The sequence below is a fragment of the Coptis chinensis genome, chromosome 2 (assembly GCF_015680905.1).
Source record: "Coptis chinensis isolate HL-2020 chromosome 2, ASM1568090v1, whole genome shotgun sequence".
In the NCBI taxonomy this organism is placed as follows: domain Eukaryota; kingdom Viridiplantae; phylum Streptophyta; class Magnoliopsida; order Ranunculales; family Ranunculaceae; genus Coptis; species Coptis chinensis.
The window spans coordinates 70556420-70583321 of NC_141457.1; the positions used below are offsets into that span (position 1 = coordinate 70556420).

Consider the following 26902-nt stretch of genomic DNA (forward strand, 5'->3'; position numbering starts at 1 on the left):
CAATAGAAGACCCTTGCAATTTATTTTCGGGTGAGGTACAGAGCATTTCAGTAGAGTAGATGATGGTTATTAAAAAAAGAAAACTGGTATATGCTGATATTTACAAAACTTCAACTAACCGGGAACATCATTAAACGAGTACTTCAATATGTTGTGATCAGTATAAAACCTTGTATGGCTGGAATATATACCATTTGTCGAATGAAATTATAAATTAATTAGAAATGGACTCAAAAATACAATAGGGAATCAAGGATTAGCAGAACTCCCTCAAATATTCCTTGATAAATTAGCTGCTTTCTATCCGAAAAAGATACAGGATAAATTAGCATCTAAGGCCGTCAGTCAGAAACACAGCAGGGGCATCTTTCATCCAAGTAAATGTCATTATGCTTAGTTCATAACTTCATATTACCCATGGACATAATCAACCTGAAGGCCTGAAGAATCAAACACCTACCGGTCCAATCTTCTTCATAATAATTTCCTACTCTTTTTCAAAGAGTATCTCTGAAGGACAGATAGAGTCTCCTCCAAGGCACTGCAATAGAAGCACAAGACTCATTATGATTATCTTATATTATCCATTAAAAGGAAAGAGCAAAGATCTTGCATATTCTTCCAGCAGGTAACAGTGAACACATCCCTTCTACTCTAATTGAATTAATAATAGGCAAATGATTAAGTTAGGTTGAACCAAACAACATCCAGCGTCTTATTCAACTAGCAGAAAAACCAAAATTATTCCAATATTTTTTCTTTTATTGTTTTGTCCTTTTTCAGGTTGCAGTGGATAAAAACAGAATTCCAAAACAAAGAACGAGAAAGCATTCAAATCAACTTAAACTTTAGAGCTCGAAAAGATAGTTAAGCACAATGCCAGGTTAATATGGTTTCCAGATAATCAAAGAACTCAAAAGAGTACTCAACTGAGCCTCGACCAATCCAATATAGACACCATTAAGAACTGCTTTTTCATGGTGTTATGCTATGATGCACGGATACAAGTACAGATACTGATACAGTGACACTGGTATGGAGTATGATACGGCTTTTTTGAAATATTAGGATACGGGTACGGCTAATTAATATAAATATTTTAAAATATGTGTATTCTGAGAATTATGTCAGTAGTTCTTTGAGTAAAATTAGTCAGGAACATGTGAAAAACTATTGTAGCACATGTCAAAGTCAATACAGAATCAATACAGCTTGAAGCCTCAAGAACAATTTACATTTCAACGGAGTAGAACTATCGGATCAGGTCTATTTCTAGGATTCCAGTACCCTAGAAGTATCCAGTATCCGGATTACTGTCGTACCCGACCGATACGGGTGCAATGCCATTTTAGGAGAATCCATGCATCATAGGTGTTATGCATATCCAAATAAGAAACTTAAAACTGAACTCAGCCATGAGACAAATTTCTAAATAAATCTACTTGGTTTTACCTTCCAGGTCTCAGAATCTTGTATTTTCCTGGCACTGACAGGTCCACAACAGTTGATCCAGCACGTCCCAAAGGTAGCAAACCACCATCATACACATATGCACAGTGCTCCCAAAGGTTCTTGAAATCTCGGATGCATACGCTGCTAGGCTGCCCACTTAAATTGGCACTAGTAAGGGCTAATGCACTCCTTGAACCACGGGCAATGGCTCGGATAAAGTTAGAATCTGGGACACGAACTCCTATGCTGTCCAATCCTGGGTTCAATGATTTCTCAAGTATACTAGATTCACCTGCAAATTCGATAGTAAAACTAAAGTAGTTCCTAAGCAAAGTATATGTTAACAGAAATGACTCAAAGTACAGTCGTTCGCACACTATGAGCAAACTACTAGTGTGGCATGTAGGACACTCTTAATGGAGTAGCAACTGAGAATACATGAGGCGGATATACAGCCGTGAACACCGACCAGAGGTGACAATTTACTGGGTTTTCAAGTGTGGTCAAAATGATGAATTCGCATAGGCAAGTGGACTGAGGACACGATAAAACGTAACTGTTCAAGTATGGTTTTATTTAGATCATAGTTCAATTTTACCATCTTATATAAGGGTACTACACTTTTCCCCAAACGATAGCACTCTGCCAACAACGAGTCAATACTTTTACAAAATTCTACGCTTGTACGAAGAAGTACTTTTATGCAAATACATATCAAGACAGCAGACAATAAACATTTTCTCCCACTACAAATAATAAACAAGCACATAAATATTAAATAGGGAGCACACCTCGACTCAGCACAACAGTAACAGGTCCCGGAAGTAAGTTATCAAGCAATCCATGAGGCAAGAAGTCTGTGACAGCAAAATGCTCTATGTCCAAGACATCCCCAACACAGATAGCTAGAGGGCTTGTTTGTTTGCGCCCTTTGATCTCGTATATTCTATTTACTGCTTCTGGAGAACTGTAAATATTGGACAAAAATGTAATCTATAGTCATGAAATATAGATGAAGGAATAAAATTGTTTTGGTCAAACAGCAAGGATCAATCTAAAGAAGCCAGCTTCTTAGAGTAAAATGTAGGACACAGATAATAAAAATGAATGGTAACAAGCAGAGTTTTAATGGTTCAATATATCTGTTATTCTTGGAAGGTCCCTCTCATCCATTCATATGTTGCCTCAAGGCAATGCAAGATACCTTGAAGTAATATACACAGAGAACACCAAAGGGCAGCCCTCAAGATTAGGAAGAACCCCTGACATAACTTTACTACTCCATGGAATCTCAGAAAGGCCAGATTCTACTATCGAAGACTTTTAGAATTGTAATTCTCATATTAAAAAACACCCTTTCCAAAACACAGTCACTCAACCCACCCATCTAATCTGTAACTTGAACAGCGAACAAATCAGCTGATAAGTTACAACTCACAAGCTTCCTCTACTGTTCATAATAGCTGCTATATTTGTTTAACTAACAATCGGTCTACTTATGTAAATGGTGTTATTGGCATGAAAAAAAAAGTATTGAACATACCAAGCATCACAAGCGAATCCATACAGGGTATCTGTAGGTACAACAATAACTTTCCCTTCTTTGATACCTATAATTGCATCATCGGCATACTCCTCTTTTGCTGGAACAACTACTTCCTTTGTCTCCGTCGCTGTCTTCATTGCAACACTTGTGTTGCATCTTCGTGACTCCCAAGACATCTTCTTACACAACCCACTAAATAACCTCTTGTTTTGATGCGAACGAGTTGCAAATCTCAATATAGGTATCTCTACAAGTTGACAAATAAATAAACGTATCAAGACTTTGAAGTATGAAACAATTTAGGCTGAGTCGAATTTGAACGTATCAAGATCCAAGTTTTCTTAAAAATCTAAACCGAAACCGAATCGAATTTGAACAAAAACCGATATGAAATTTAACGGAATGTGTTTCAAAGTGTGTCCGGTTGGTTTTGGTTTTGCCATTTGGGCCTTTTATCAAGATTCAAGTCTATATGGCCTACCGATCACCATCCAAGTGAATTTTAATCAAGTGAGCGGAGCGAACGATTTTGGGCCGGGTGGGAGTACGTGGCCTAAAATGTCAATTGGTTGGTTTCTGTCTGCCCTTTCTTCTTTCTTTTCTTTCTTGCACAAACTTTGTGAATTTCTCCTAGCTCGTTCTCTCCGTCTAACCGATTGGAGGAGGAAGACGACCATCTCTCAGTAGCAGACGAACAACAGCTCAGTAGTAGACAAACCGGGTCAACGATAGGTTGAAGAAGAAAAACAAACCAAGTAAATCTCCACTATTATTGTTTAAAACTTAAGGTGTTGTTCTTGGACTTTGTTTCTTCAATTTCAATTCAATTTTTCGATAGCTTCCTCTAGGTTATGAAATCACCTAAATGGGGAGTCTTTGGTCCTGAAATTGATAATACTGTTTAAGATTTAGAGAAGGCTACAATTGAACTTACACAGTAAGAAGTAGTATTTTTCTCTCACATCAATTATTGTTTTGTTCCTGCATATTTAATATTCTTATTCCAACAGCAACTGGGGTACCCAAAGTGATCCTTCATCCTTCATTCAAAGACTACCATAATGGGAACTCAGAACCTCCGTGGCTTTGGTATGTATCTTTCTTTCTTCACTTGCAATGTTGTAGCTCAATCTATGAAAATGTCTGACTTGGATTTTATATGTATAACCACTCAAGAAAAATATGAAATATATCTAGGCTGGTGCTTGCAAAACTTTACAGTGGATATGCTATAAGGCTTTTTATAGTTAGTGTCGTGTTTAAGTTTAATATATCATTGAAGCACTCAATCTTGTCAGCTGATTTCAGTCATCGCTTTCATTTTCAGGTCCATATAAGCACTCCTCTCTCTCCCTCTCCCTCCTCGCTCATCTCATCCGCCGACAAAAGATATCTTAGTAAATATACTAGATTATCTTAGATAAGCGATATTGATTGGAGGCGTGGAGTGGAGAAAAGAGGAAGATAGAGGAGAGATTTGTGTAGGGATGTCCATCTTGCCCGAAATCCAACCAAAACCCGAACAAAACACCTGCACCAAACCCTGTCCAAATTCGATAAAACCCGAACCCGAATTCAAACCGAAATACATAGGATAGGATTTGGTCACACTCTCTAAATCCGGACCGACCCGAGCCCGACCCGATAATTTAGTCTTAAATCTGTTAAAAAGGCTAAAAAAACCCGAAATCTAGTTTCAATTGTATACTACTAATCTCATATAAAACAATGAGTTAGATAGATATTTAGATTATGATCTCATTCATGTTTACAATGATGAATTATTTAATATTTTGGATTATGAAAAAAATTATATCGGGATTTTCAATTTTTTCAGTAATTGCACGTGATCACGTGTCTATAGTTTATTCCAAGTTCATTTATTTTAAAATCATATCAAATAATTATGTTCGAGTATAGGTGATAATTATTTCCAAGTTCATTAGAAGTTTTATTTTGTTTGAAGGATTGGATAGTCGAAGAAGGAATAAAATATAGATATATATTTTAAATAAAGTTTCTTATTGTCTTCTTTTTTCATTTATATCGGGCTTTATCCTACCTGAAATTCGAATCCGAGCCCGATGGGTACCCGAAATATAGGATTAGGGTAGGATTTGGTCACACTTCTCAACAAAATACCCGACTCTTAGCCCGACCCACTAAAAACCAGTCTGGGTTCAGATAACCCGATACCCATTCAAAACCAGCTCACTTAATTAAATAATATTGATGTTATTTAAACATGTTGACAAAAAACAAATATTCAAGTGCTTAATAACATTAACTATTTAGCTAAAAAAATAGTGATAAAAAAACTCTAAAATTTCTATATATATCTAGCACCCGATTCAATTCAGGTTATATCGGTTAATCAAACTCTCAAACCGAAAGCCAGACCTAACTAGATGGTTTTGTTTTTTGAGAATTGAAAACCGAACCGAAAAAATATAAAATCATTAATTTCACCCGACTCTATTTGGTTTGGTTTTTCGGTTTCTCAGTTTTTTTGAACCGCCTCGCTCTACTCAAATCTAATGTTGTAAAACCGTATTCGAGTACGGTTCCGAAAATTAAAAAAAACCAAATCCGACCATAACTAGATTCGGCAACTTAGGGCATCACCAATGGGATTTGGATACGGGCTTTTGCCTTCAAATATGACGGACTTTTAAAAAAAACAGCCTCCAACACAGCTCCTAAATGAGCCTCCAAATTTATCATTCTTACAGAGTTTTTGAAGGAGCCCAAGCCCAGAATTTCTGCACATGACTCAACTTAAAAACTCACATGACTTCAGTTGAATCAAATATTTGTTATTCTCAGTTTCTCACCATTTTTAAAGGAGAAAAGAAAATCTCCATTGGAACACCAAACTATTTTGAGGTTTAGCTCCTCTTTAATGCTCCTCATTCATCCAACCTGTCACTTCAAAAATCTGATGTGGACCTGGGTTTTAGTGGCTTGCGTTGGTGATGCCCTTAGCAGTCCCAATTCCCAAACCTGGTCCGTTTTGCAATTCGTTGCTTAAGTTAATTGTGTGGTAGTGCCTTGCGCATCAGAAACGTTTAGTGTTTTGTATAATTGAGAGGTTTCCGCTACATTATGTACAATTTGTGCGAATATACATGAAATGTAATCAAGGAAGTTTTGTATAAAAATAATCGATTTCAATTAAGGGTCCGATTCCAGACCCGTAAACAGTTTTACAATGATTACGATATATGAAACAACACTCTTTCTTGTTTCGTTAAATCAGAACTTCGCTAGAATAATTTCCCGCATGAAGTCTTCTGGTGCTGCAAACACAAATATAAGATTATGTTAGATATTCGTTCATATAATGCAATATTGAATGGGAGCATATATCAGAAAGTTATTGGAAATTATTTGGCCTGGTGCAGCACATATTGCTAATAACTTGAGCTAGGAATACTCGCGAATGATCAATTATCAATCGGAACTCTAGAGTATATATGTGCTTTTAAAATAGATGGCGGCAGATTCTACGCTCACCTTCTCGTCCAGTGAAAAGATTGAACTGGCCCATTGCCTGGCGGAGGAACATTTCAACTCCACTCACAACAATGGCTCCAGCAGCCTCTGCTTCTTTCAAGAGTCGTGTTTTTCTTGGTGTGTAAACTGAATCAAACACAACCTGGTAAACTCCCAAGGTCTCCTGAACAAACAGATACGGAAATTTTAGCTCCAACCACTGTGATTGAATTGCTCTAGCTGGTTCCAGCAAAAAAATATGGGACTTACTTACCGCAGCAACAGGAATCCTATCTGTATTTGGATGCATTCCTATGGGCGTAGCATTTGCAAGTATTGCTCCTATCTCTGGACAGAAGTCAACAATATCTTCCAAAACTCGAGCTTCCCCTGAAACTGAGTGAGCAAGAGACTTTGCTCTCTCTATTTAGAAAGAACGTCGATTGTCAGATATAATCCGAATATAGACCATATGACAATGGAAGAGAACCGAATTTCATTATCATCGTAAAAAGTAACCTTTCACATACTTACCATAATCTATGTCGAAAACAACAATGTGGGCTCCTCTACTTCTAGCACCAAAAGCGAGTGCTCTTCCAGCACCTCCAGCGCCAGCTAGCACAAATTGTTTACCATAGAGTGGAGATGAGAATGATGCCTCCTCATTAGTGCATCCTCTTTCTGGAACATTCAGTTCTCACATATTAAGAATATTGAAATGGGAAAGATACAATACTCCTTAATTCTTCTATATAGGGAACCCTTCTGTATATAAGATCAGGATTTCTGTGACTAACAGTTTTAAATTTAAATCAGTTCCAAGATTATAATGTTAACGTGTCAAAGGATGCAGTGTACCTTTTAATGCGTCCTCAATGGCAGTGATAGAAGCTTCACAGTCTGTATTATAACCAATCAGCTTCCCGTCACTAGGCCTTCGTATAATAGTATTTACAGCTCCTATGGACTGATGAGGCATACTAATCAGAATCTAAAACTCATGTACAACTATGAACTTGCATCCAATAAATTGTAAGCTGATAAATACGACAAAGTTACCTGAGCAAGTGGATGCACTTCATCACAGAACCCAGTTACAGCTTCTTTGTATGGAATTCCAACACTTCAATTCACACAGCAACAATGTAAGAATCGTGATTACAGAAAAGTCTGCTAGGAAATGAGTCTTATAATTAAATTTAATTTATATACCTGTAACCGGCAAAGTCTGATGAATAGACTCTAAAGAACTCCTTGAGATCATCAACGAACATTGGAACATAAACACCATTATAACTGTCATGTCTAAAGGTAGGGTTATGTAGAAGAGGTCCTTTGCTGTGGCCTACAGGTTTGGAGATGAGCCCAAAAACTTTGGTTTCTTCATTGATCCACTCAGGCTTGTAAGCTTGCTTAAGATGATCCAGAGTAGGCAAGCCAGGTATTGTGCTGCCTCTCATAGATCCATAAACCATAAAACCACCATACTTTGGGCATAGTAATTGGCTTATAAGACCTCGTTCTCCTGCAGAGTATGCAATCAATGGAACCTGCACATAGAAATTGAGAGAAATTGAGATTGAGGTGTCACCACAACTCTAACATAAGAAGAAATATTAAAATTACCAAACTCAATATACATGTGCGTGAAATGATAAACTTCTCAAGTTAATGAAGTTATCAGAGGCTATACTGTAAAGTTTGGATACAATTGGATGGACAGAAAGAGAGCTCCCAAATGACGCCAAACATTTGGGAGAGGCCGAGAGGGGGATACGCTTTATATTGATAATTTGACAAACATTAACATCTATGTTTCTATCATTTTATTGTGGTCAACCATTATGTGGAAAAAAAAAATCTTAGTTATATTTTCAAAACTATTCTCAGTTAGTTGAACTGACAACCATCGGAAGTAATATTAGAATCAACACATTGTCAATGATACACACCTGGGAATGTGACAGCGCATCGAAAAGTGGTGCTAATTCTGTGATATCAGTTGCATCTGTGACAACTTTCACGATATCTGCTCCTGTAGATTGTATTTGTGCAAGTATATGACTCAGGTCCTCTTCTGTAGTCTCACCGCCCAAATGGCAGGAAACAATAATTTTGCTATTACAAGGCCCAATAAGATTTGCATCCACCATGAAATCAGAAGCTACCTGAATGTTGTCACGCAGATAGTGTAAGTTCCAGGCTTAATGCTTTAAACACAAAAATGCATATGTAACATCGAGGGAAACTAAAGCACTTCATGAATATGTCTATTGTCTCAATTATATGATCATAATAAAATTTATATATGGAACGGTAATACTATAAGCAATATATATGTTTCGGAAAAAGGATTAGAAAAGATTTTCTGAAGGAGAACTCCAAATAACTTGTGTTCTTTCAAGTTGAAATCATGGGTAATAAAATACAACGTCGTTGTACAATATAGCGGGGACTACTTATTTCTTTCTATTGAAGTAGCATAAATTGCAACATTTGATGAAGAAAGCTGCACTCTAGTAATAACTAGAAGGTAGAAGCTGCCTTCCGAAGCCTTTTTGGGTTGACATCGCGTAGTTGTGAGTAGATTGTTATAATCCTCTGCTCATAGCTAGTATTATTGGTCAGTAGAGGGTTAGATTGCATGTGACTGAAAACAAATTTATAAATCAAGAAACATTCTTTCTGAGTTGGACTCTACAAAGAAATTTAAAAGCGCCTAAAGGCGCAACTAATTCAGGGAAAAAATGGTCACCCGCCAATTAGAAAAAGATAAAAGAAAGCGGCAATATAATCTCATATGCTACTTTTTATGCTAATTCATGGTTGACCATCTACGAGGCTGAGTACTAAATAACTTGAAGAAGCTTTTTAATGCCAAAGACCATCTAACTACCTATAAAACATGATGCAGTTTAGTTATGATGTTTCCAGTATAATAATTATTAAACATTTGAAACAATAGTCTATGAAAACAGGAAGTTCCTTTGCTATGCCAGGCAACATCTATGAAAAACCAAAAACTAAAAGAAACAAAACACATGTCACTTATTTCAACTCCATTAACAATATGCGTTTTGAGCGGCAATTAAACAGATAGATACCTTGAGCTCGACGTCAACATAATCTGCTCCAAGCTCTATTGCTAAACAAAGTGCATCCAGTCGTGAAGTTTCCTCACCTTCATACTGACCACCATCCCACTTTGGCCTGGAAAAAACACATCAAATATTAGCTCCTGGCCCATAGTAGACTAAACTGTATATGAAGGAAGAGGTCATTATATGTTAAGCATCGGAAAAAACTGCTATTGAGCTTCTTGATATAGTGCAGGTGGAAGCACTTAGAGTCCACCAAGTAGGTCCAGAGTATTAACCTTTAGTCCAATTTTCATTTTGACATCATCTGCATTCTGCAAGGTTCCTCACTTATAGTACAAACACAAACAGGGTTTATATCACGAAAATTCTCTTTTTCTTTTTAACAGTATAATGTATTCAGGATATTTCTACACTAAGTCTCAAATATTATTTGTTCAGCCAATTTTGGTGTCCCTATTTCCAAATACCATTCCTGGCCAAGTATTCACTGATTCAAGTTTTCCCACTGAAAGGAACGATGCTTTTTTTTTTGGCGTCCATATCGTTCTATTTTTCAGCCATAATTTTTTTTAAGGAAACCATCTACATTTTGTACTATTTACCCGTTGTAATTATACTAATTGCTCCTCTCCCTTTTACACCCTCAAACCTTCATAAAAATCTTAATCTTTTGAAACTTGTCGAGAACAAGGTACTTCTGCTCACAGCCTTTTCTGTGTGGACTATGGAGCATATGGACCATTTTGCAGGACTTTAAACAGATTACATCAAAGCAAGATTAGTAAAAATAATAAAACAGAAAACAAATTCCTTGGAAGTTGGAATAACCAATACATGATACATCTGATACGTCAAATGTAATTTTACTTTCGTAAACTGAAAAGGCACGCCAAAATAAACAAATATAAAGATTAACAAACTCAATACATATCCAAGAACAAAAATCTTGATTAAAAATTCATTGTACCTGTTGACAACAACTACTGGCAATGGCTTATCATTGAGGATGACTTCGAGGTCTTTTCGAGGCTGAAAATCCTTTATACAGTCCAATCTAATCTCAACAAGATCAGCTCCTTGCGACTTTGCCTCAGCCATCTCATAAACAATCTGCTTTGTAGATTGTCCCATTAATGGGACACAAATCATTGTTGGACTCTTCATCATTCCAAGACTACCCATGTTATTAGAAAAGAAACGAAAAATATAAAGAATGAAGATGAGAAGCTTAAGTTGTCAATGTAGAACAAAGAATGGATGAATGTGTTATGGAGAGTAGTGCAAGAAAGGTAGGTAGTTTATATAGAAGAAGAAAAACAGAGCAAATAGAAGAAATGTTAAGTGAAGTGGAAGTTGGCAGGTCGTGTTTGAAAATCTGACTTTGAAAAGGTAAATTAATCGGCAAATCCTCGTTAAAATTGAAGTACAAGTGGAGCCGTCACAGCACTGTATATAGGGGTCCACATGGTTATTTTGGTATCAGTTGCTTCTTTCTTATTGGAGTAGAATGGATATAATTAGGTATTTAGGTGTCTCGTTTTTAGATTGAGAGAAACGGAAACAAGTGTTATGTAATCTTGGATTGTGATTCAAAAATTGCAATTTGTAAATTAGGAATCCGATTTAGTTCTCAAAAAAAAAATCTGATCTCAATTTAAACGCAATGATTGTTGCCTACGTCTTATTATCCAAGATGCGAAGAGAACTAGTCTACATTTCTACTAGGTGCCATCCCAACCGCACACGTGTGATTTATATGTAACATAACAGGAGAAGTCAAGGAATAGGGGAACATTGCCGCAGATACCTAATTCTTAATACACAATCTACGCACATATATATAGGCCGTGGATATCTGTTTGTGTTCACTGTAGGCCTAAGAAGAGTAAGGGGACTTGGTCAGTGGTGAGCTGGTTGGGAAGCAACATAACAGGAAAAGCCAAGGAATAGGAAAACATTGCCGCGAATACCTAAACCGCGGACGTGGCAGGTGTACGGGAAGAAGGGAGACCGAGTGATGAGGAGACAGGTGGACGTCTGGGATAAAGGCTGGAAGATGTATAAAGAGAAAGGGATGTGAAGGAAAAAGAGGCCGAAACTTCATTAGAGAGAGGGGAGCATACTGAGAATAGGGTAGAGAGATAAGAGTAAGGAAAGTATGATACTACATTTGACACCGTCTGTGGGGAACATATCAAAGCAACTTAAATATGGCAACAGTAGTAAAGAGAGGGTGGGTAGACCAAAAAAGGTAGTAGTGCATGAGCCAGTGGTGGAGGTGGTGAGCGATGAAGGGGGAGATCAAGCAGAGGAGACAACAGCGGGGTCAACAGCAGAAGAGACACGACTTATGCAAGAAGAGATCATGAGGTTGAGAGAGGAGAATGACGCATTTAGAAGAGAAAGAGAAATAGTAGAGGAAGAAGCAGGAGAGGAAGTGAGCGAGGAGTCTGACAATGAAGAAGGCGTGCCGGACGTCGTTGAAAATCCGGTGACCGACCTGACGATGGAGCAAGTTCAAGAGATGATAAACAATGACCGGGAGGCGAATCTTTAGCAAGCGAAAGTTCAAGGAGGAGCGGCTAGTCAGGTGGTGGCTGGTCTGAACCGTAATCCGTTAGTGGACACCATATGGGCTTCAGAGGTTCCGAAATGTTTCAATCAGCCCTGGTTCGAAAGATATGACGACAAAGGAGACCCTGTGGATCACATTCACCATTTCCGATAGCAGATGCCTCTTTGGCAAGAGGCTCAGTATGATGGGCTGCGGTGTATGATGTTCCCGGCTAGCCTTAAAGGGGGAGCGTCGGACTGGTACTACATATTGCCATCAAGGAGCATAAATAATTTTCAGGAGTTGGAACAAGCATTCATAGATCATTTCATACATCATAAGAGGCGAGTGGTTGCCATTGTGACTTTATTAAACGTTAGGCAAAGATCCGCGGAATCAGTTAGGGACTATCTGTGTAGATTCAAAGCTGAGACATTGAAAGTGGAGAGCATGGATGAGAGGACCGTGGTAATAGCGTTTGAAAGAGGTCTGAGACCGAGAACAGGAGTGCATCAGTCCGTGGCTAAGAATGAGATCGCGATCTTGCACGAGTTGTATCCTCGGGTGGAGAAGTACGTAAAGTATGAGGACACCATGCAGAAAGATTCCAGAAGGTTAGGGAAGGTAGTATTATCTTTAGAAAAAGGTGGGGAACACCAGAAAATGGAGACGTCCGAGAAAGGGAATGGTGGGTATCGCAGATACTCATCACGGCCTGAAAAGAGTAGGGATGGGATCAGGAGGGATAATAGGGAGAGAAAGTCATACCGCAAACTGGAACAGACGCCACTGAATAGGCCACTGAGTGAGATCTTGCCTTTGATTAAAAATCTTCAGGGCTATGAATGACTGCAAAGCATGCTAATAGAGATACCAAACAAGCCATATTGTGCATATCACCAAGTATAAAATCATGAGACTAATGAATGTTATGCGTTAAAATGGTTGATTCGGAGACTGGTAGAGAAGGGAATGATGAGAGAGTTTGTAAGGGGTGCTCAGAATGAGGAGCAAGTGCCAGCTCAGGGCAGAATACTGGGAACCATTAATGTGATTTTCAGCGGGGAGGTTCTAAGGACCATGAATATCCAACAGATCAATAAAGTAATAGGCAATCCGCGACCAAAGTCATGGTCGGCGGAGGAAGGGGATAAGATCGTATTCACCAGTGCAGATCTCAGAGCTATCGATTTCCCCCACGATGACGCACTGGTCATTACGGTAGCGATGGGCAATTACATGGTCAAGAGGGTGTTAATTGACTGCGGTAGTATCGTGGACTTATTATTCATAGAGGCTTTGGAGGAAATGAGAATTAATCCAAGGCAGCTAAGACCTCCGCGAACCAACTTGTATGGATTCAATGGGGGTATAACGGATCCCATGGGAGAACTCTTATTACCTGTTATAACGGGTCCAGTGACGGTATTCACCAGATTTATGGTGGTGGATTCGAACTCACAATACAACGCGATTCTAGGGAGGTGTTGGATCCACGAGATGAAGGCGGTACCGTCAACATACTACCAGGTGATTCGATTCCCCACCACAACCGGGATGTATGAAGTTCGTGGAGATCAAATGGCAACTAAAAATAGTCATAAGGGTACGATGAAGAGTTTGGTCCAAGGGGCAGAAAGGGAGGCATCAAACCCTAGGAAGAGGCAGACATATCAATTACAATGTGCCTCTGTGGAGGAGGAGGCAGAGTCGTTAATGGGACCTAAGACCCTCGACGAGATCAAAATAGTGAATTTGGGGACGGGAGAGGAAGAGAAGTTTACATTAGTATGGTCCAGTTTGCCTGATGAGTGGAAGAATAAGTTGGTACAATTCTTATCAGAAAATAAGCATGTCTTTGCCTGGATAATTGAAGATATCACTGGATTAGACCCAGGCTTCGCATATCACTGTTTGCACATGAAGGAAGATGTTAAGCCGGTGAGACAAAAGATGAGAAGTATTAGGCTGAAGTATGCTGAGGGAATTTGCGAGGGAGGTTACGAGGTTAAAAGGGGTTGGAATAATATGAGAAGTGGAGCTCACAGATTGATTGTCTAACGTCGTCGTGGTATTGAAGAAGAATGGCAAGGTCCGTATGTGTGTCAATTTTATAGATGTCAACTTAGAGTGTCCTAAAGACAATTACCCCATACCACAAGTAGATGAGCTGGTGGATAGAACAGCGGGATTCAAAATATTTTCGCTCATTGATACATCTATGGGATACAATCAAGTCGTGATGTACATACCAGATCAGGAGAAGACGACCTTCATGGTAGAAGGCGGTACATATTGTTATATGATGATGCTGTTTGGTTTGAAGAATGTCGGGGCTACCTTTCAGCGGTTGGGAAAGAAAATGTTTAAAAGCAAGATCCGAAAGGGTATTAAAATATACATAGATGACATGGTGGAAAAGAGTATGTCAGAGGAGGAGTACTTATAGGGTTTAAGAGAGACGTTCAGCATACTATGGACACATAATTTGAAGCTCAATCCAGAGAAGTGCATGTTTGGAGTGACCACAGGAAAGTTTCTCAGTTACATTGTTATTCACCAGGGGATAGAGGCTAACCCCGAACAAATAAGATCCTTGGTGGAAATGCCTTATCCATAGAACGTTAAGAAAATACAGCGACTAGCGGGAAGGGTCGCAGCCTTAACCATATTCATTTCGAAGTCGTCAGACAAGTGTAGGCCGTTGTATCGATTGCTAAGAAGCATAGCTAGTAATTCGCCGAATTATTCGTGAATAAAACGAATAAGTCGGCAAATTTTTGAATGATAAGGTTTAATTCGTGAATTGGTTGGGCCAGGCTTATAATTACCGAATTATAATGTCCGGATCTTTGAAATTAAAAAAAAAAAAGGTCGGGCCTTAGTTGGAACCAAAAATAAATGTATTAGTAATAGTAAGTAGAACAAAAAATTTGACATTTGTATTATTTTTTCATGAATAAAATTGTAAAAATAAAAATAAAAACGTTATGTACTTATACATCAAAGTTTTAAATGTAAAATATATAGCCCAATTTTAAAGGAATGCATTCGTATTATACTCGTTTAAAACACATATATCGTATTTTTACTGTTAGCGTTTTATTGGACTGAATATTTAAAAGTATTATTATTGAAAATTCCGAATCTTAGGCAAATAATTGTCGTATCAAACTTTTGCCGTCCACGAATTTACTAGCTATGCTAAGAAGTACACCAGATTTCTTATGGACGTCAGAATGCAAGAATGTGTTTCAAGAGTTAAAGAGTTATTTGGGCAAGACTCCTTTGTTATCACGGCCGGAACAGGGGGAGAAGTTGTACTTATATTTGGGGGTCACAGAGTATGCGGTTAGCTCAGTCCTCGCCTGGGTTGTTGACAAGATAGAAAAACCGGTGTACTTTCATAGCAAAACCTTACTGTATGCCGAGACCCGATACAGTAGAGTTGAGAAATACGCTTTGACATTGATATTCTCGGCCCTAAAGTTGAAACCCTACTTTGAAGCACACTCGGTGGTGGTGGTAACAAATCTACCCCTAAATCAAGCGCTAAAGGCAGAAAAGTCCGGAAGAATGCTAAAATGAGCAGTGATACTGAGTTCCTATGAGATACAATATTAGATCAGGACTGCAGAGAAGGCATAGGCTGTGGCAGAATTTTTGGCGGAATTCCCATCAGAGGATCCCACTTGAGGGGAAGAGATGGTCATGGAGCCTGAAAGAGATATGGAGCAGGACCTTCTAGACCCATGGGATAAGAGAAATGGGTGGAGAGTATTCGCAGATGGATCAGCAATGGATGTATGCAGCGGAATAGGAGTCGTATTAGTTACGCCTGAGAACAACATAATAGAACAAACCATGAAGCTGGGATTCGCGGCATCTAATAATGAATCGGAGTATGAAGGCGGTGATAGCGGGTTTAAGAATGGCCGAGGATTTGGGGGTAAATGAGCTGACGGTGTATTTGGACTTAAACTTAGTAGTGTGTCAATCAAATGGAGGGTTCATCGTGCGGTGCCCTCGAATGGCGAGGTATTTGGAGGTGTTACACAAAAGGTCTGCGAAGTTTACGAAGATCAAGTTTGTACACTTGGGTCACGGTGATAATAAACATGCTGATGTCCTGGCTTATGTAGCCGCAACAATACCCGGATCTGAGGAAAGAATGATAAAAGTAAGGAGGTTGGAGAAACCGAGCACTGAGGAGGCGGCAGAGGTATGCCAAACTGAGGAAGAAGAAGGAGGTTGGATGGATCCTATCAAGTGTTTTTTGTCTAGGAAAGAGGTGGCTGATAAGAAAGAGAGAAGAAGATTGGAACAAACTTCTCAGAGATACATTTTGCTAGGGGGAGAGTTGTATCAAAAGAACTTCAATAGGCCGTTGTTGAAATATGTCGGACCGAGGTTGGCACTAGAGGTGCTAGCAGAATTGCATGGGGGAGATTGTGGGAGCCATTCAGCGAGAAGAACCACAGCACACCGGCTGTTAACTCAGGGTTACTTTTGGCCCCATATGAAAAGAGACGTGGTGGAGTTTGCTAAGAAATATGGAAAGTGTCAGAGATTCTCTCAATTGATCTTCGCACCCGCTGAACCACTGCATAACGTATCTAGTCCATGGCCATTCGCCATGTGGGCGATGGATATTGTTCCGGCCCCCACAAATGTGGCCCAATAAAAGCCCAATTCAATACAAGCCCATGCTCAGAGCCCATCTATAAAAAAGCCCACGCTCAGAGCCCATGCTCAAAGCTTATCTACAAAAAAGTCCATGCTCAGAGCTCATCTTATAAAAAGCCCACGCTCAGAACCCATGCTCAAAGCCTACATACCTACACGTTTTGCGAGTCAAACAACTTCCACCAACTTTATCTCACGATTGGACAATTCTCCTGCCAGTTCTCCAACTTCATCTCACGAGTGGACAGTTCTCCCGCCTGTTCTCCAACTTCATCCTACGATTGGACAATTCTCCCGTTGGCAGCTCAAAGCTTATGAGATTGATTGAAGTACACTTGCCGATCTTTATTGCCTTGAATGCCAACAGAAAATCCCTGAACTTATCTTCTATCTCTTTGGTTACGGCAACTACCAATTACAGCCCCTCGTTAAACAATTGATATGGCGATGCATCGGTACCCATATAAGCTTGAATGGTTCCTAGGCTTTAATTCCGCTAAACTCCTTTAATTCAACTTCTTTAAAAGAATATCCTGTTGGCTGGGATTCTTTCACTCAGTTTAGTTTGATTCAATGGTTTGCTTATTCTGAGTTGTGAGTGAAGCAAGGTTGCTAAGGTAAATGTGAAACTAAGGTGCCAAAGGCCTATATTAGGATCGGCAACAAAATTAGGATCGGTTTCGGGACCGCTTTCTCATATTGGACAAAGTGGGTGGGTTGGTTAGCCCTAAGGAAATTAAAGGGTCAAAAAAAAAAAAAAAAAAAAAAAAAAAAAACTGTTGATCGATATAAATTGGCAAAAAAGGTAAGCTTCTCAGGTGGGCTATACAAACTGATAAGTCTGAAAAAGGAATTTTTGGTTTAATTTAGATAGGGTATTAATTCCATCAGGCGGACAAAGGGTAGGCAAATTTAAAAATTGGTGTTTGGCAGTACCCAAAATTAGCATGTATCAATAGATAGAGAAAAATGGTTCAACAAATGATCTGCTCAATTCCATATATATTGCTTTAAAAAAAACAAAAAATATGACGATTTACAAAATTGGAGGGGTCGGCAGAAGAGTAATTATTCACAGAAGGGTTGATCCAGTCATCTCAATATTCTTTTGAAAAATTGATCGGTTGGGATCTGGAGAACAAATTGATCGATTACAGCCAGCAAGATGTAATTGGATTGGATTGATTGATCGGCTGTTTGAGTTGATGATTAAGTGTGTAGTGATTGATTTGCAAGTTGAGTTTGATACACAAGATGAATTTGATTGGCAAGTAATCAAATTGATCAGTTGTATATTATTGATCGGCTAAAATTTTCTGGCTACCAATTGAAATAGGAAGTTGAGTTACCAAAATTGAATTCATCGGTCAATAGTGATTAGTTGGCAAATTATTTGGTCGGCAAATAATTTGATTGGACATGTAATTGTATTGACGGGCCATTAATTTTGTTCGGCTAGTCTGATGTATTGATAACGTAATTAAATCTAGGGTGTCGCCGCCCCCATAATATAATGATAACGTAATGAAATATGGTGTGTCGCCGCTCCTAAAGTGTAATGATAATATAATGAAATTTGGGGTGTCGCCGCCCCCAAAGTGTAATGATAATATAATGAAATTTGGGGTGTCGCCGCTCCTATAGTGTAGTGATAACATAATGAAATTTGGGGTGTCGCCGCCCCCATAATATAATGATAACGTAATGAAATTTGGGGTGTCGCCGCCCATAGTGTAATAATAACATAATGAAATTTGGGGTGTCGCCACCCCCAAAGTGTAATGATAACGTAATGAAATTTGGGGTGTCGCCGCCCTCATAGTGTAATGATAACGTAATAAAATTTGGGGTGTCGCCGCCCCCAAAGTGTAATGATAACGTAATGAAATTCGGGGTGTTGTCGCCCCCAAAGTGTAATGATAACGTAATGAAATTTGGGGTGTCGTCGCCCCCATATTGTAATGATAATGAAATTTGAGGTGACGCCCCCAGATTGTAACGATTATATATTGAAAGTTGGGGTGACACTGCCCCCATAGTGTAACAATAACGTAATGGAAATTGGGGTGTCGCCGCCCCCATAGTACAATGATTAAAATACTTTGAATGAAATGCTAATTTAAATGTATGCATGTATGAAGATTAGATAAATTATAAATGTAAAATGATATTTAAGATGCCCTTATGTATATATGGTCTTTCATTTTGACTATGTGCTTGGTGAATAGTGCTGTTGTCGAGATCAGCGCATACTGCTGTTGCGACGAGGACTTGTAGTGGCTTGCCTACCCCTCCTAGAGCTTGGGGTAGGAACTTCATGAGTTTTTCGTTCGTTGGGTAGTCTACCTTGCCGACCTATATGCATATTTTGCCGATCTCCCTTAGTACGGTTCGAATCGGCTAAACCGGTTTTCGTCATGAGATCTTTTGTGAGTTGGTGATCCCTCACAGGGTGATCGGCATCAAGGTCGGCAGAGGAGTTTGTGGATTCGCTTACGATTACACTGGAAAGTGTTGGCTTTCTGCGTTGCACATTCTGTTTCTTGTGAAGCCTTTTAGTTTAGCGACTTCATACGGTTTCTCTGGTGCGGGGGAGTTTGTACTTGGAGTCTTTTGAGAGAGATGCTTGATGTGTTCAAAGCGATCCCAAACACTTTTTGCCGTGGACCCTGAATCATCTTCGAGAAGTTGACGCAAATGTTTCTTCAGATTGTTATTCTTGCTCTCCAATTGTCGGAGACGACAGTCGACTTGAGTTGATGGATCGGATACATGGATACCCACTCTCTCAGTTGCAGATGGCCGAGGACCATCGGACTTAGAAAGTGAATTCCTAGCAGAAGGGGAGTGCTAAACTTGTGCGGTAAAAGGGATACTTTCACCGTTGTTTGTTTTTCGAGAAGCCATAACTTTTGTTTTGTGGTTGAGGGTAGCCCCACAGACGGCGCCACACAGGCTTTGCCCATGTAACAAAGAGAGGGCGATGTTCCGGCCCCCACAAATGTGGCCCAATAAAGCCCATTTCAATACAAGTCCATGCTCAGAGCCCATCTATAAAAAAGCCCACGCTCAGAGCCCATGCTCAAAGCTTATCTACAAAAAAGTCCATGCTCAGAGCTCATCTATAAAAAAGCCCATGCTCAGAACCCATGCTCAAAGCCTACATACCTACACGTTTTGCAAGTCAAACAACTTCCACCAACTTCATCTCACGATTGGACAATTCTCCCGCCAGTTCTCCAACTTCATCCCACGAGTGGACAGTTCTCCCGCCCGTTCTCCAACTTCATCCCACGATTGGACAATTTTCCCGCCAGTTCTCCAACTTCATCCCACGAGTGGACAGTTCTCTCGCCAGTTCTCCAACTTCATCCCACGATTGGAATATTGGAGAACGAGGAAGTAATTATCACCAATCCTACCTATAAAATCCAACCTTTGTCATTTTTCCAGAACTACGCATCGAGACTTGATCCCAAGCAATACATTTGGGTACGTAGGCAACTTCAAAACCAAAGTCCAGTCTCATCTTTTCCCAACCACCATCTCCAAAAAAAATATTACTTCCGACCCTCAACTGGTGTGTTTTAGCGAATCTTGCTGAAACAGATATAGTAGGTTCGCTGCCCATGACTAGCGGCAAGAGGAGATTCATGCTAGCAGCCATCGATTATTTCACCAAGTGGATAGAGGTTGTGCCCTTGTAGCAGGTGAAGGAGGCGCAGGTGATTAAGTTCTTATGGGAAAATATCATATCTAGCGGACAATATAATGGAAATCAATTCACAATATCAAAGGTGTAGGATTTCTTGCAAGTGTACAAGGTGAAATAGGGGTTCTCGGCCCCATACAATCCCGAGGGCAACAGTCAGGCTAAATCTTCTAATAAAACCATAATGAGCAATCTCAAGAGGAAGTTGGAAGATAAGAAGGGGGCGTGGGCCGATGAATTGAATCATGTCCTCTGGGCTTACCAAACCACGCCTCGAACGACCACCAGAGAGACTCTTTTCTCCCTAGCTTACGGCGTTAAGGCCGTGATCCCGTAAGAGATGGTGGCATCTACAACATGAAAAAAGGCCGTGGAGGAAGGTTTGAACTGGGGCATACTGGCAAGGGATTTGAATTTGGCAGAAGAAAGAAGGGACTCCGCCCGTATTAGGTTGGAGGAGTATCATAGACGCCCGCAGAGACAGTATAACAAGAGAGTCAAGCTGCGGCAATTCCAAATAGGAGATTTCGTGCTTTGCCGAGGAGCCCTATACGGACACGAGGTCCAAATCGAACATGGGGCAAGATGAGTTGCCCCCAATAGGCTTCATGGCCTAATAGAGATCGCGGAGTGGGATGAGCCCTTCACAGACGAGAGGTTCAAATCACACGTGGGGGCAAAGGGAGTTGTCCCTAGCAGGTTGCACAGCCAATCAGAGAGAGCTGGGATGTGTAGAGAGGCCTTAGGAACTTAGGGTCAAAGGAGACACCTTATACCTGGAATATTAATGGGGTAAGGAAAATATGATACAACTCCATACGAGTACAATGAGAATGTGTGTACCAAGCTATTGATCAGGGGTATTAACCCTAGCCATAACTTATCCAAACATACACGATCAGAGGGGATTGAAGAGGATGAATAGTGGAATCAGGAATCACTAGACTAAAGCAATTCATAATTTCAAGTGCTAGTAGATTTCAAATGTTGAAGGAACAAAAGAGTAAATACAAACACATTAAGCAGAGTATCCATAAGATAAAATCCGGGACAATAACTGGATCATGAGTTTTCACACATAAGTACAATATCAATAGATAAAAGCTAAAGGGAACAACCAAAAAAGTACAAGGATTGGAGCCAAGAGGAGGGGTGAATCCTAGACTATCTTGGAAGTAGGTTCAACAACATCTCCCGCAGTGGGTTCATCTACCGCATCCTTGTCTGCGGCAAGTTCTGCGGCATCTTCCACCACGGCTTCCATGGCTTCAGGTACAAGGGTGGATAGCTTCTCGGGAAGAAGGGTTCTTGGAGGAGTCGCACATGTTCTTCTTGGATCTTCTTTGCCACCCTCTTGTCAGCCAAGAGTTTGAAGCATTCTTGGAGCTTGCCCATGTTAGCCTGGTGCTGCTGCAGAGGGGCCGCGGAAGCATCTTAATGTCACTGAGTGATGGCATCTAGGTTCTCTTGATGTTATTGGAAGAGTACTTCCCGCTGAGGACTCAAAAGGTCGTTGACCCCATCCATGTACTATTGATGGGAGTCCTCCACGGACTTGAGTTCATCCTAAGCCTTGAGTTTGCCCAGGTTAGTAGCCTCCAGCTCTTGTTGGAGTCGGGCACAGACAGCCCGTAGTCCGGTAGGGCCGCTGAGTTCATTCTTAAAGGACTCCACCTTGGCCTTGGCACCGAAAAGGCCACAGATCATATAAGAGATGTCCAGACTCACCTGAGATCAAGGAGGATGGTGGATCAAGAATGGAATGTGGTAAAGTAAAAAGTAGAGGAAAATAGTTGTACCTTCTCCCAATTGGTATAAAGAGAAGTCGAGTGTTGTTCAAACTTCTACATAAGCCAGATCTTTGGGCAGATGGGCACCATAAAATAGGGAAGAGGCCACAACCGGATTTTCCAGAGCTGAATCCGCTGTGTTCACCTTGCGCTTGCGCACCTTAAAGGTGTGGCAAAATTCCTCTGGGGTTACAATTGTGGATCTCGGGCCCGAAGGTATGACAGGATCTTTCCCTTCCCGGCGTGTGCGGGGGGAAGAGGCCGCAGAATCGACAGCCAATGTTGCAGAGGCAGGTTCCTCGGACACAGAAGTCCACTGGCTTTTGTGTGGAGGCCCATCAGTAGGAGCACACACCTCAGTAAAGGGTACCTCTATCACTTCATCATCTTCATCAGTCGCTGTCAAACAACTTCGCCTTGTTGACATCCATATCGTCGGTGGGAGAAGGAGAGGAGGTGTATTGATCTTCCTAAGTGGAGATAAAGCGGTAGGAGGGGACGTCTTCTGGTGTCGATGAGGTATGAGGTTCGCGGAGTTTAACGGATGCAGGGGAGTGAGATGAGGTCCAGGGATGGCTACGACAGGAAGACTGAGTGCAAGATCTTTTCTTGGGTGGGGGTGAAGCTTGGGGTTTCCTTTCCTTGGGCGGCAGAGGACGGTAAAAAGGGGCTGAATATCTGCCGATAGAATGGAGCGCTGGGACTTGTAGCAACGGAGTACCTTAGGTGGGGTGGATACCTAGGCGGTTAACTTGGGCAGAGCATGGACTGTGGAGTCTTTCGAAAACAGGACAGGATGTGCCAGAGTAGATTCTAGACTTGGAATCAGTCCACCAATCTGTAAGGGAAAATAGTCACGAGTCAGTTGATAACAGGGAGTATATATCAGAAAAGAAGGAAAGTATTAGAAGACTTACCACGGGTTTGGAAGGCGAGATAATTAAGAGTTAAACCGGAAGGAAGGTCTATACAGATAAAAAGTTCCCAGATACGTATAGCAGATAGTGATGGCACACCTTGTCTGAAGTGGTAATACGAAGGACAAAAGATTACTTTTTAGGGCGTACGCAAAAGGACTGATACCCTACACTGACATCTTTGGTACTTGTCTTTATATAGTATTGAGAGATGATACTGGCTGGCAATCTTGGGTTCTCCTATCCTATTGTAAGAGTTCGTGGCATACATAATTCTTCAAAAGTTCTCAATGCCTTGGCAAGGAGGGATGTTGAAATGGTTGCACACCTAGACGTCGAATAATGTGAGGGGAAGCCGCACACTAGCAACGATTTGACCTTCGGTAACGACAAGATACCCAGGCCTGTGGGGAACCAAATGAGGGTAGTGGGTAACTGAGGTCACATGTTCTAATAATATATCTGCTGGAACCATAGGCAGCCCTAATTGCGTCCAAATTAGGTCTACAACACCGAGAAGGGGGTGGCAATAAGGGTGTGAGCCGCCCAGAGGTGGAAGGGGTCGTAGCCGGGGCCAGTGGAGGTGGGGATGCTATCCTATTAGACTGGGAAGATGATGAGTCACTGGATTTGGATTTCGACATTGGAAAGGGGAGATGAACAAACTCGAGGGAGGGGGAAAACTCAAGAACAGTTACCAAACAAAAGAAAATGAAGGAAAGAAAACGTACCAAGACAAAGGGGAGAAGGAGATAACAATCTTGAGGGGAGTGCCTAAAGGAGAAGAGAGTCACCGGAGATATCACTGGAGAACACGCGGGTGGAGAGCGAATAGAAAAAGAAGAATTGGCGAGGTAAAGGGAAAGCAGATCGAGAGAGAGTGGAGAAATAAAATGAGGGAGGAGGAAGAAGGAGTGGGATTTAAATAGGGGAAGGGCAAAAGAGTAAATTAAGTAGGGTGGGGAAATCGAAGGGTCATTAGGTGGTCCAGTAGAAAGGTGACACGTGGAAGCACGAAAAACGAAGAGTTACTGAAGATGCGCGTGATGATTGCACTTAGCAGTACGCGTATGCCGATGTAGAGGAAAACCAGATGCAGAAGGAAAGGGGCAGCAGGAGTTCTCAACCCCGGGCCAATTAGATGACCGCGGAGTCGAGAGGGACATTTGTAGGGGCCTAAGAAGAGTAAGGGGACTTGGTTAGCGGTGAGTTGTTTGGGAAGCAACATAATAGGGGAAGCCAAGGAGTAGGGGAACATTGCCGCAGATACCTAAACCGCGGATGTGGCAGGTGTACAGGAAGAAGGGAGACCGAGTGATGAGGAGACAGGTGGACGTCTAGGATGAAGGCTGGAAGGGGTATAAAGAGAAAGAGATGTGAAGGAAAAAGAAGCTTAAATTTCATTAGAGAGAGGGGAGCAGACTGAGAAGAGGGTAGGGAGAGAAAAGTAAGGAAAGTGTGATACTACAATATATAATAATTGCTATGTTGTTGGTTGTGACCTAAATGCTGAATTAACGTTTCATTGGGTGTGCATGGATATCTGATTATTCGAAGCCGAACCGAAACTAGAACCGTTTATAGCGGTTTGGGGTCCTAAAATGTTAAACTCATTAAAAGCAGGTCTTCAAGAACCAAACCGATAAATAATCAAATCCGTTAGAACCGAATAGTAAAAAATTGGCGGATACTCGAACCGAAATCGGAACCGATTATTATGATTTTTATATATAAAATTTAGTATTATGTTACACTAAATAAATACAAACCCAAACATTATAATATATAATTTGTTTGTTTTTTTAGGTGTAAAAGTCTAATAAATATATAGGAGTAGCATAACAGTGAATATATGTTATTACATGCATGTTTTGTAACATTACATTGAACATGCGTATTATAAATATTAATAATAATGTTAACGACTACACGCACGTATACTATAAATTAATTAATACATTGTATATATTAACTACTAAACGTGTACATGATAATATTTATATAAGTGCACGTACTTATATATTACACGTGTATACATATACATATATGATTATGAATGTGTGCAATACTAACAATTTGGTGTGTGATATATATTATATCTGATAGTATAATGTACACATGTTCAATTTGAAATGCAAATTAATACATGCGTGCGTACAATTTATGATATTTATTTAAGGTTTACAGTTTTTAGAAAATTTTAAAAGATTATTGAATTTAGGACCATTACAAGTGTTAGTGTCGCACTAAAAACTAATTTTTATATCGGTTACATAATTAAAAACGTAATTTTAATAATAATAATAATGTATGACCCGAGAAGGAATCGAAACCGGAACCGGAACCGACTTAATTAATGGGTATGCATGGTTCCGGATTTTCAAAAAAATAACCGGTTGAAACCGTTAAAAATATAACCGAACCCGAAACCGGTAAGAACTGACCCATGAACACCCCTAATTTCATAGCATTTATTTTATCCAAAAGGTTGTGTTTGGCTGCTAATGACAATATTATTGATAATTATGCAATAGTAACTACCGAAACCGGTAAGAACTGACCCATGAACACCACTAATTTCATAGCATTTATTTTATCCAAAAGGTTGTGTTTGGCTACTAATGACAATATTATTGATAATTATGCAATAGTAACTATGCAAGAAAATAAATATGTTAATATATATATATATATATATCTCAATTAGTAGAGTACACCATAATTAACATGGACATTTAAATTGGACCAGCCTTTTTTCTACCACTAAATACCCTTGATCAAATATTAAAACAAATTATTCAATGCCCTTAAAATGGACTATTTCGTCATTTCAGTTTTTGCTTCCGTTTATACCCTTAAGTTTACATAATACCTTTAAGGATTTTTGTGTAAATTCAAGTCGGAAATAAAATGCACGCACCATTTCAATTGTACGCGAGGTACGCTTACCATTAATACCACTTTTATTAACATTTATACCGATTTCATTACTAGAAAACCAGTTACATCGTTCTAGCTTCTCTTTTTCTCTCCAATCTCCTCTCATTATTGAAAAATTAAAAGGTCATGGACAATAAAACCATCTGACTATTTCTCTAAATTAGGTATGATTGTTACTTTCAATTCTCTAAATCATGAGAATTTCCTTTTATTCATCATATTTTGATTTTTTTGAGATTTCTATTTGGATTAATTCACTGCTAAAAAGATGATGTAGAGGATGAAGGGAAGGGTTTTGAATAGAGATGGGAAAGAGTTATCAGTGTCCCTGATACAGGTCTTTTTTGTTTCTTCTCCTTTATATATATTTTTTAATACATTCATTATTTTTACTGCAACGAGTTTGGCTTATAATCACATAGTTTGGCAGGAAAAATATACATCCTCTTTCAATTTATTCAAGCATGTAAAATTCTTTCTATGTAAACTGCAGAGGCTGCTGAGGTTGGAGGGATACTGTCAGAGTATGGACTTGAGCCCCACGAGTATGCACCAATCGTGAATGCTCTTCGGAAGAACCCCCATGCACGGCTTGATTTCATGATGAAGTAAGTTTATTATGATGTTAATCATGTTATCTACTTATCTATAACCACAAAGTTTATTGATTTGTTAATAAAAATCTCAGACCCCTAGGCTGGTGGTC

General features: G+C 39.9%; 3 protein-coding genes across 4 annotated transcripts; 1 reads left to right on the forward strand and 2 right to left on the reverse strand.

The window, feature by feature from the left end:
- Positions 1–157: 157 nt before the first annotated feature.
- LOC147517517 (uncharacterized) lies at positions 158–4099 on the reverse strand. 2 transcript variants are annotated; one of them, XM_086589683.1, is made up of 5 exons: positions 3933–4099; positions 2996–3245; positions 2244–2419; positions 1453–1744; positions 158–541 (listed from the first exon to the last, which is right to left on the reverse strand). In XM_086589683.1, exons 2-5 carry the CDS (start codon positions 3172–3174, stop codon positions 475–477), a joined length of 714 nt encoding a protein of 237 aa, XP_086445809.1. In that variant the 5' UTR covers positions 3175–3245; positions 3933–4099; the 3' UTR covers positions 158–474. The 2 variants fall into 2 exon arrangements, with proteins under 2 accessions (XP_086445809.1, XP_086445808.1); XM_086589682.1 differs by lacking the exon at positions 3933–4099 and adding an exon at positions 3480–3900.
- A 2035-nt stretch (positions 4100–6134) lies between these two features.
- On the reverse strand, positions 6135–10885 carry LOC147517518 (bifunctional 3-dehydroquinate dehydratase/shikimate dehydrogenase, chloroplastic-like). The gene is made up of 10 exons (XM_086589684.1): positions 10565–10885; positions 9601–9706; positions 8449–8664; positions 7709–8046; positions 7556–7619; positions 7355–7463; positions 7028–7177; positions 6768–6916; positions 6515–6677; positions 6135–6297 (listed from the first exon to the last, which is right to left on the reverse strand). Exons 1-10 carry the CDS (start codon positions 10777–10779, stop codon positions 6254–6256), a joined length of 1554 nt encoding a protein of 517 aa, XP_086445810.1. The 5' UTR covers positions 10780–10885; the 3' UTR covers positions 6135–6253.
- A 5296-nt stretch (positions 10886–16181) lies between these two features.
- LOC147517519 (uncharacterized) lies at positions 16182–19454 on the forward strand. Its single transcript, XM_086593622.1, has 3 exons — positions 16182–16713; positions 19066–19174; positions 19289–19454. Exons 1-3 carry the CDS (start codon positions 16182–16184, stop codon positions 19452–19454), a joined length of 807 nt encoding a protein of 268 aa, XP_086449748.1.
- Positions 19455–26902: the final 7448 nt, after the last annotated feature.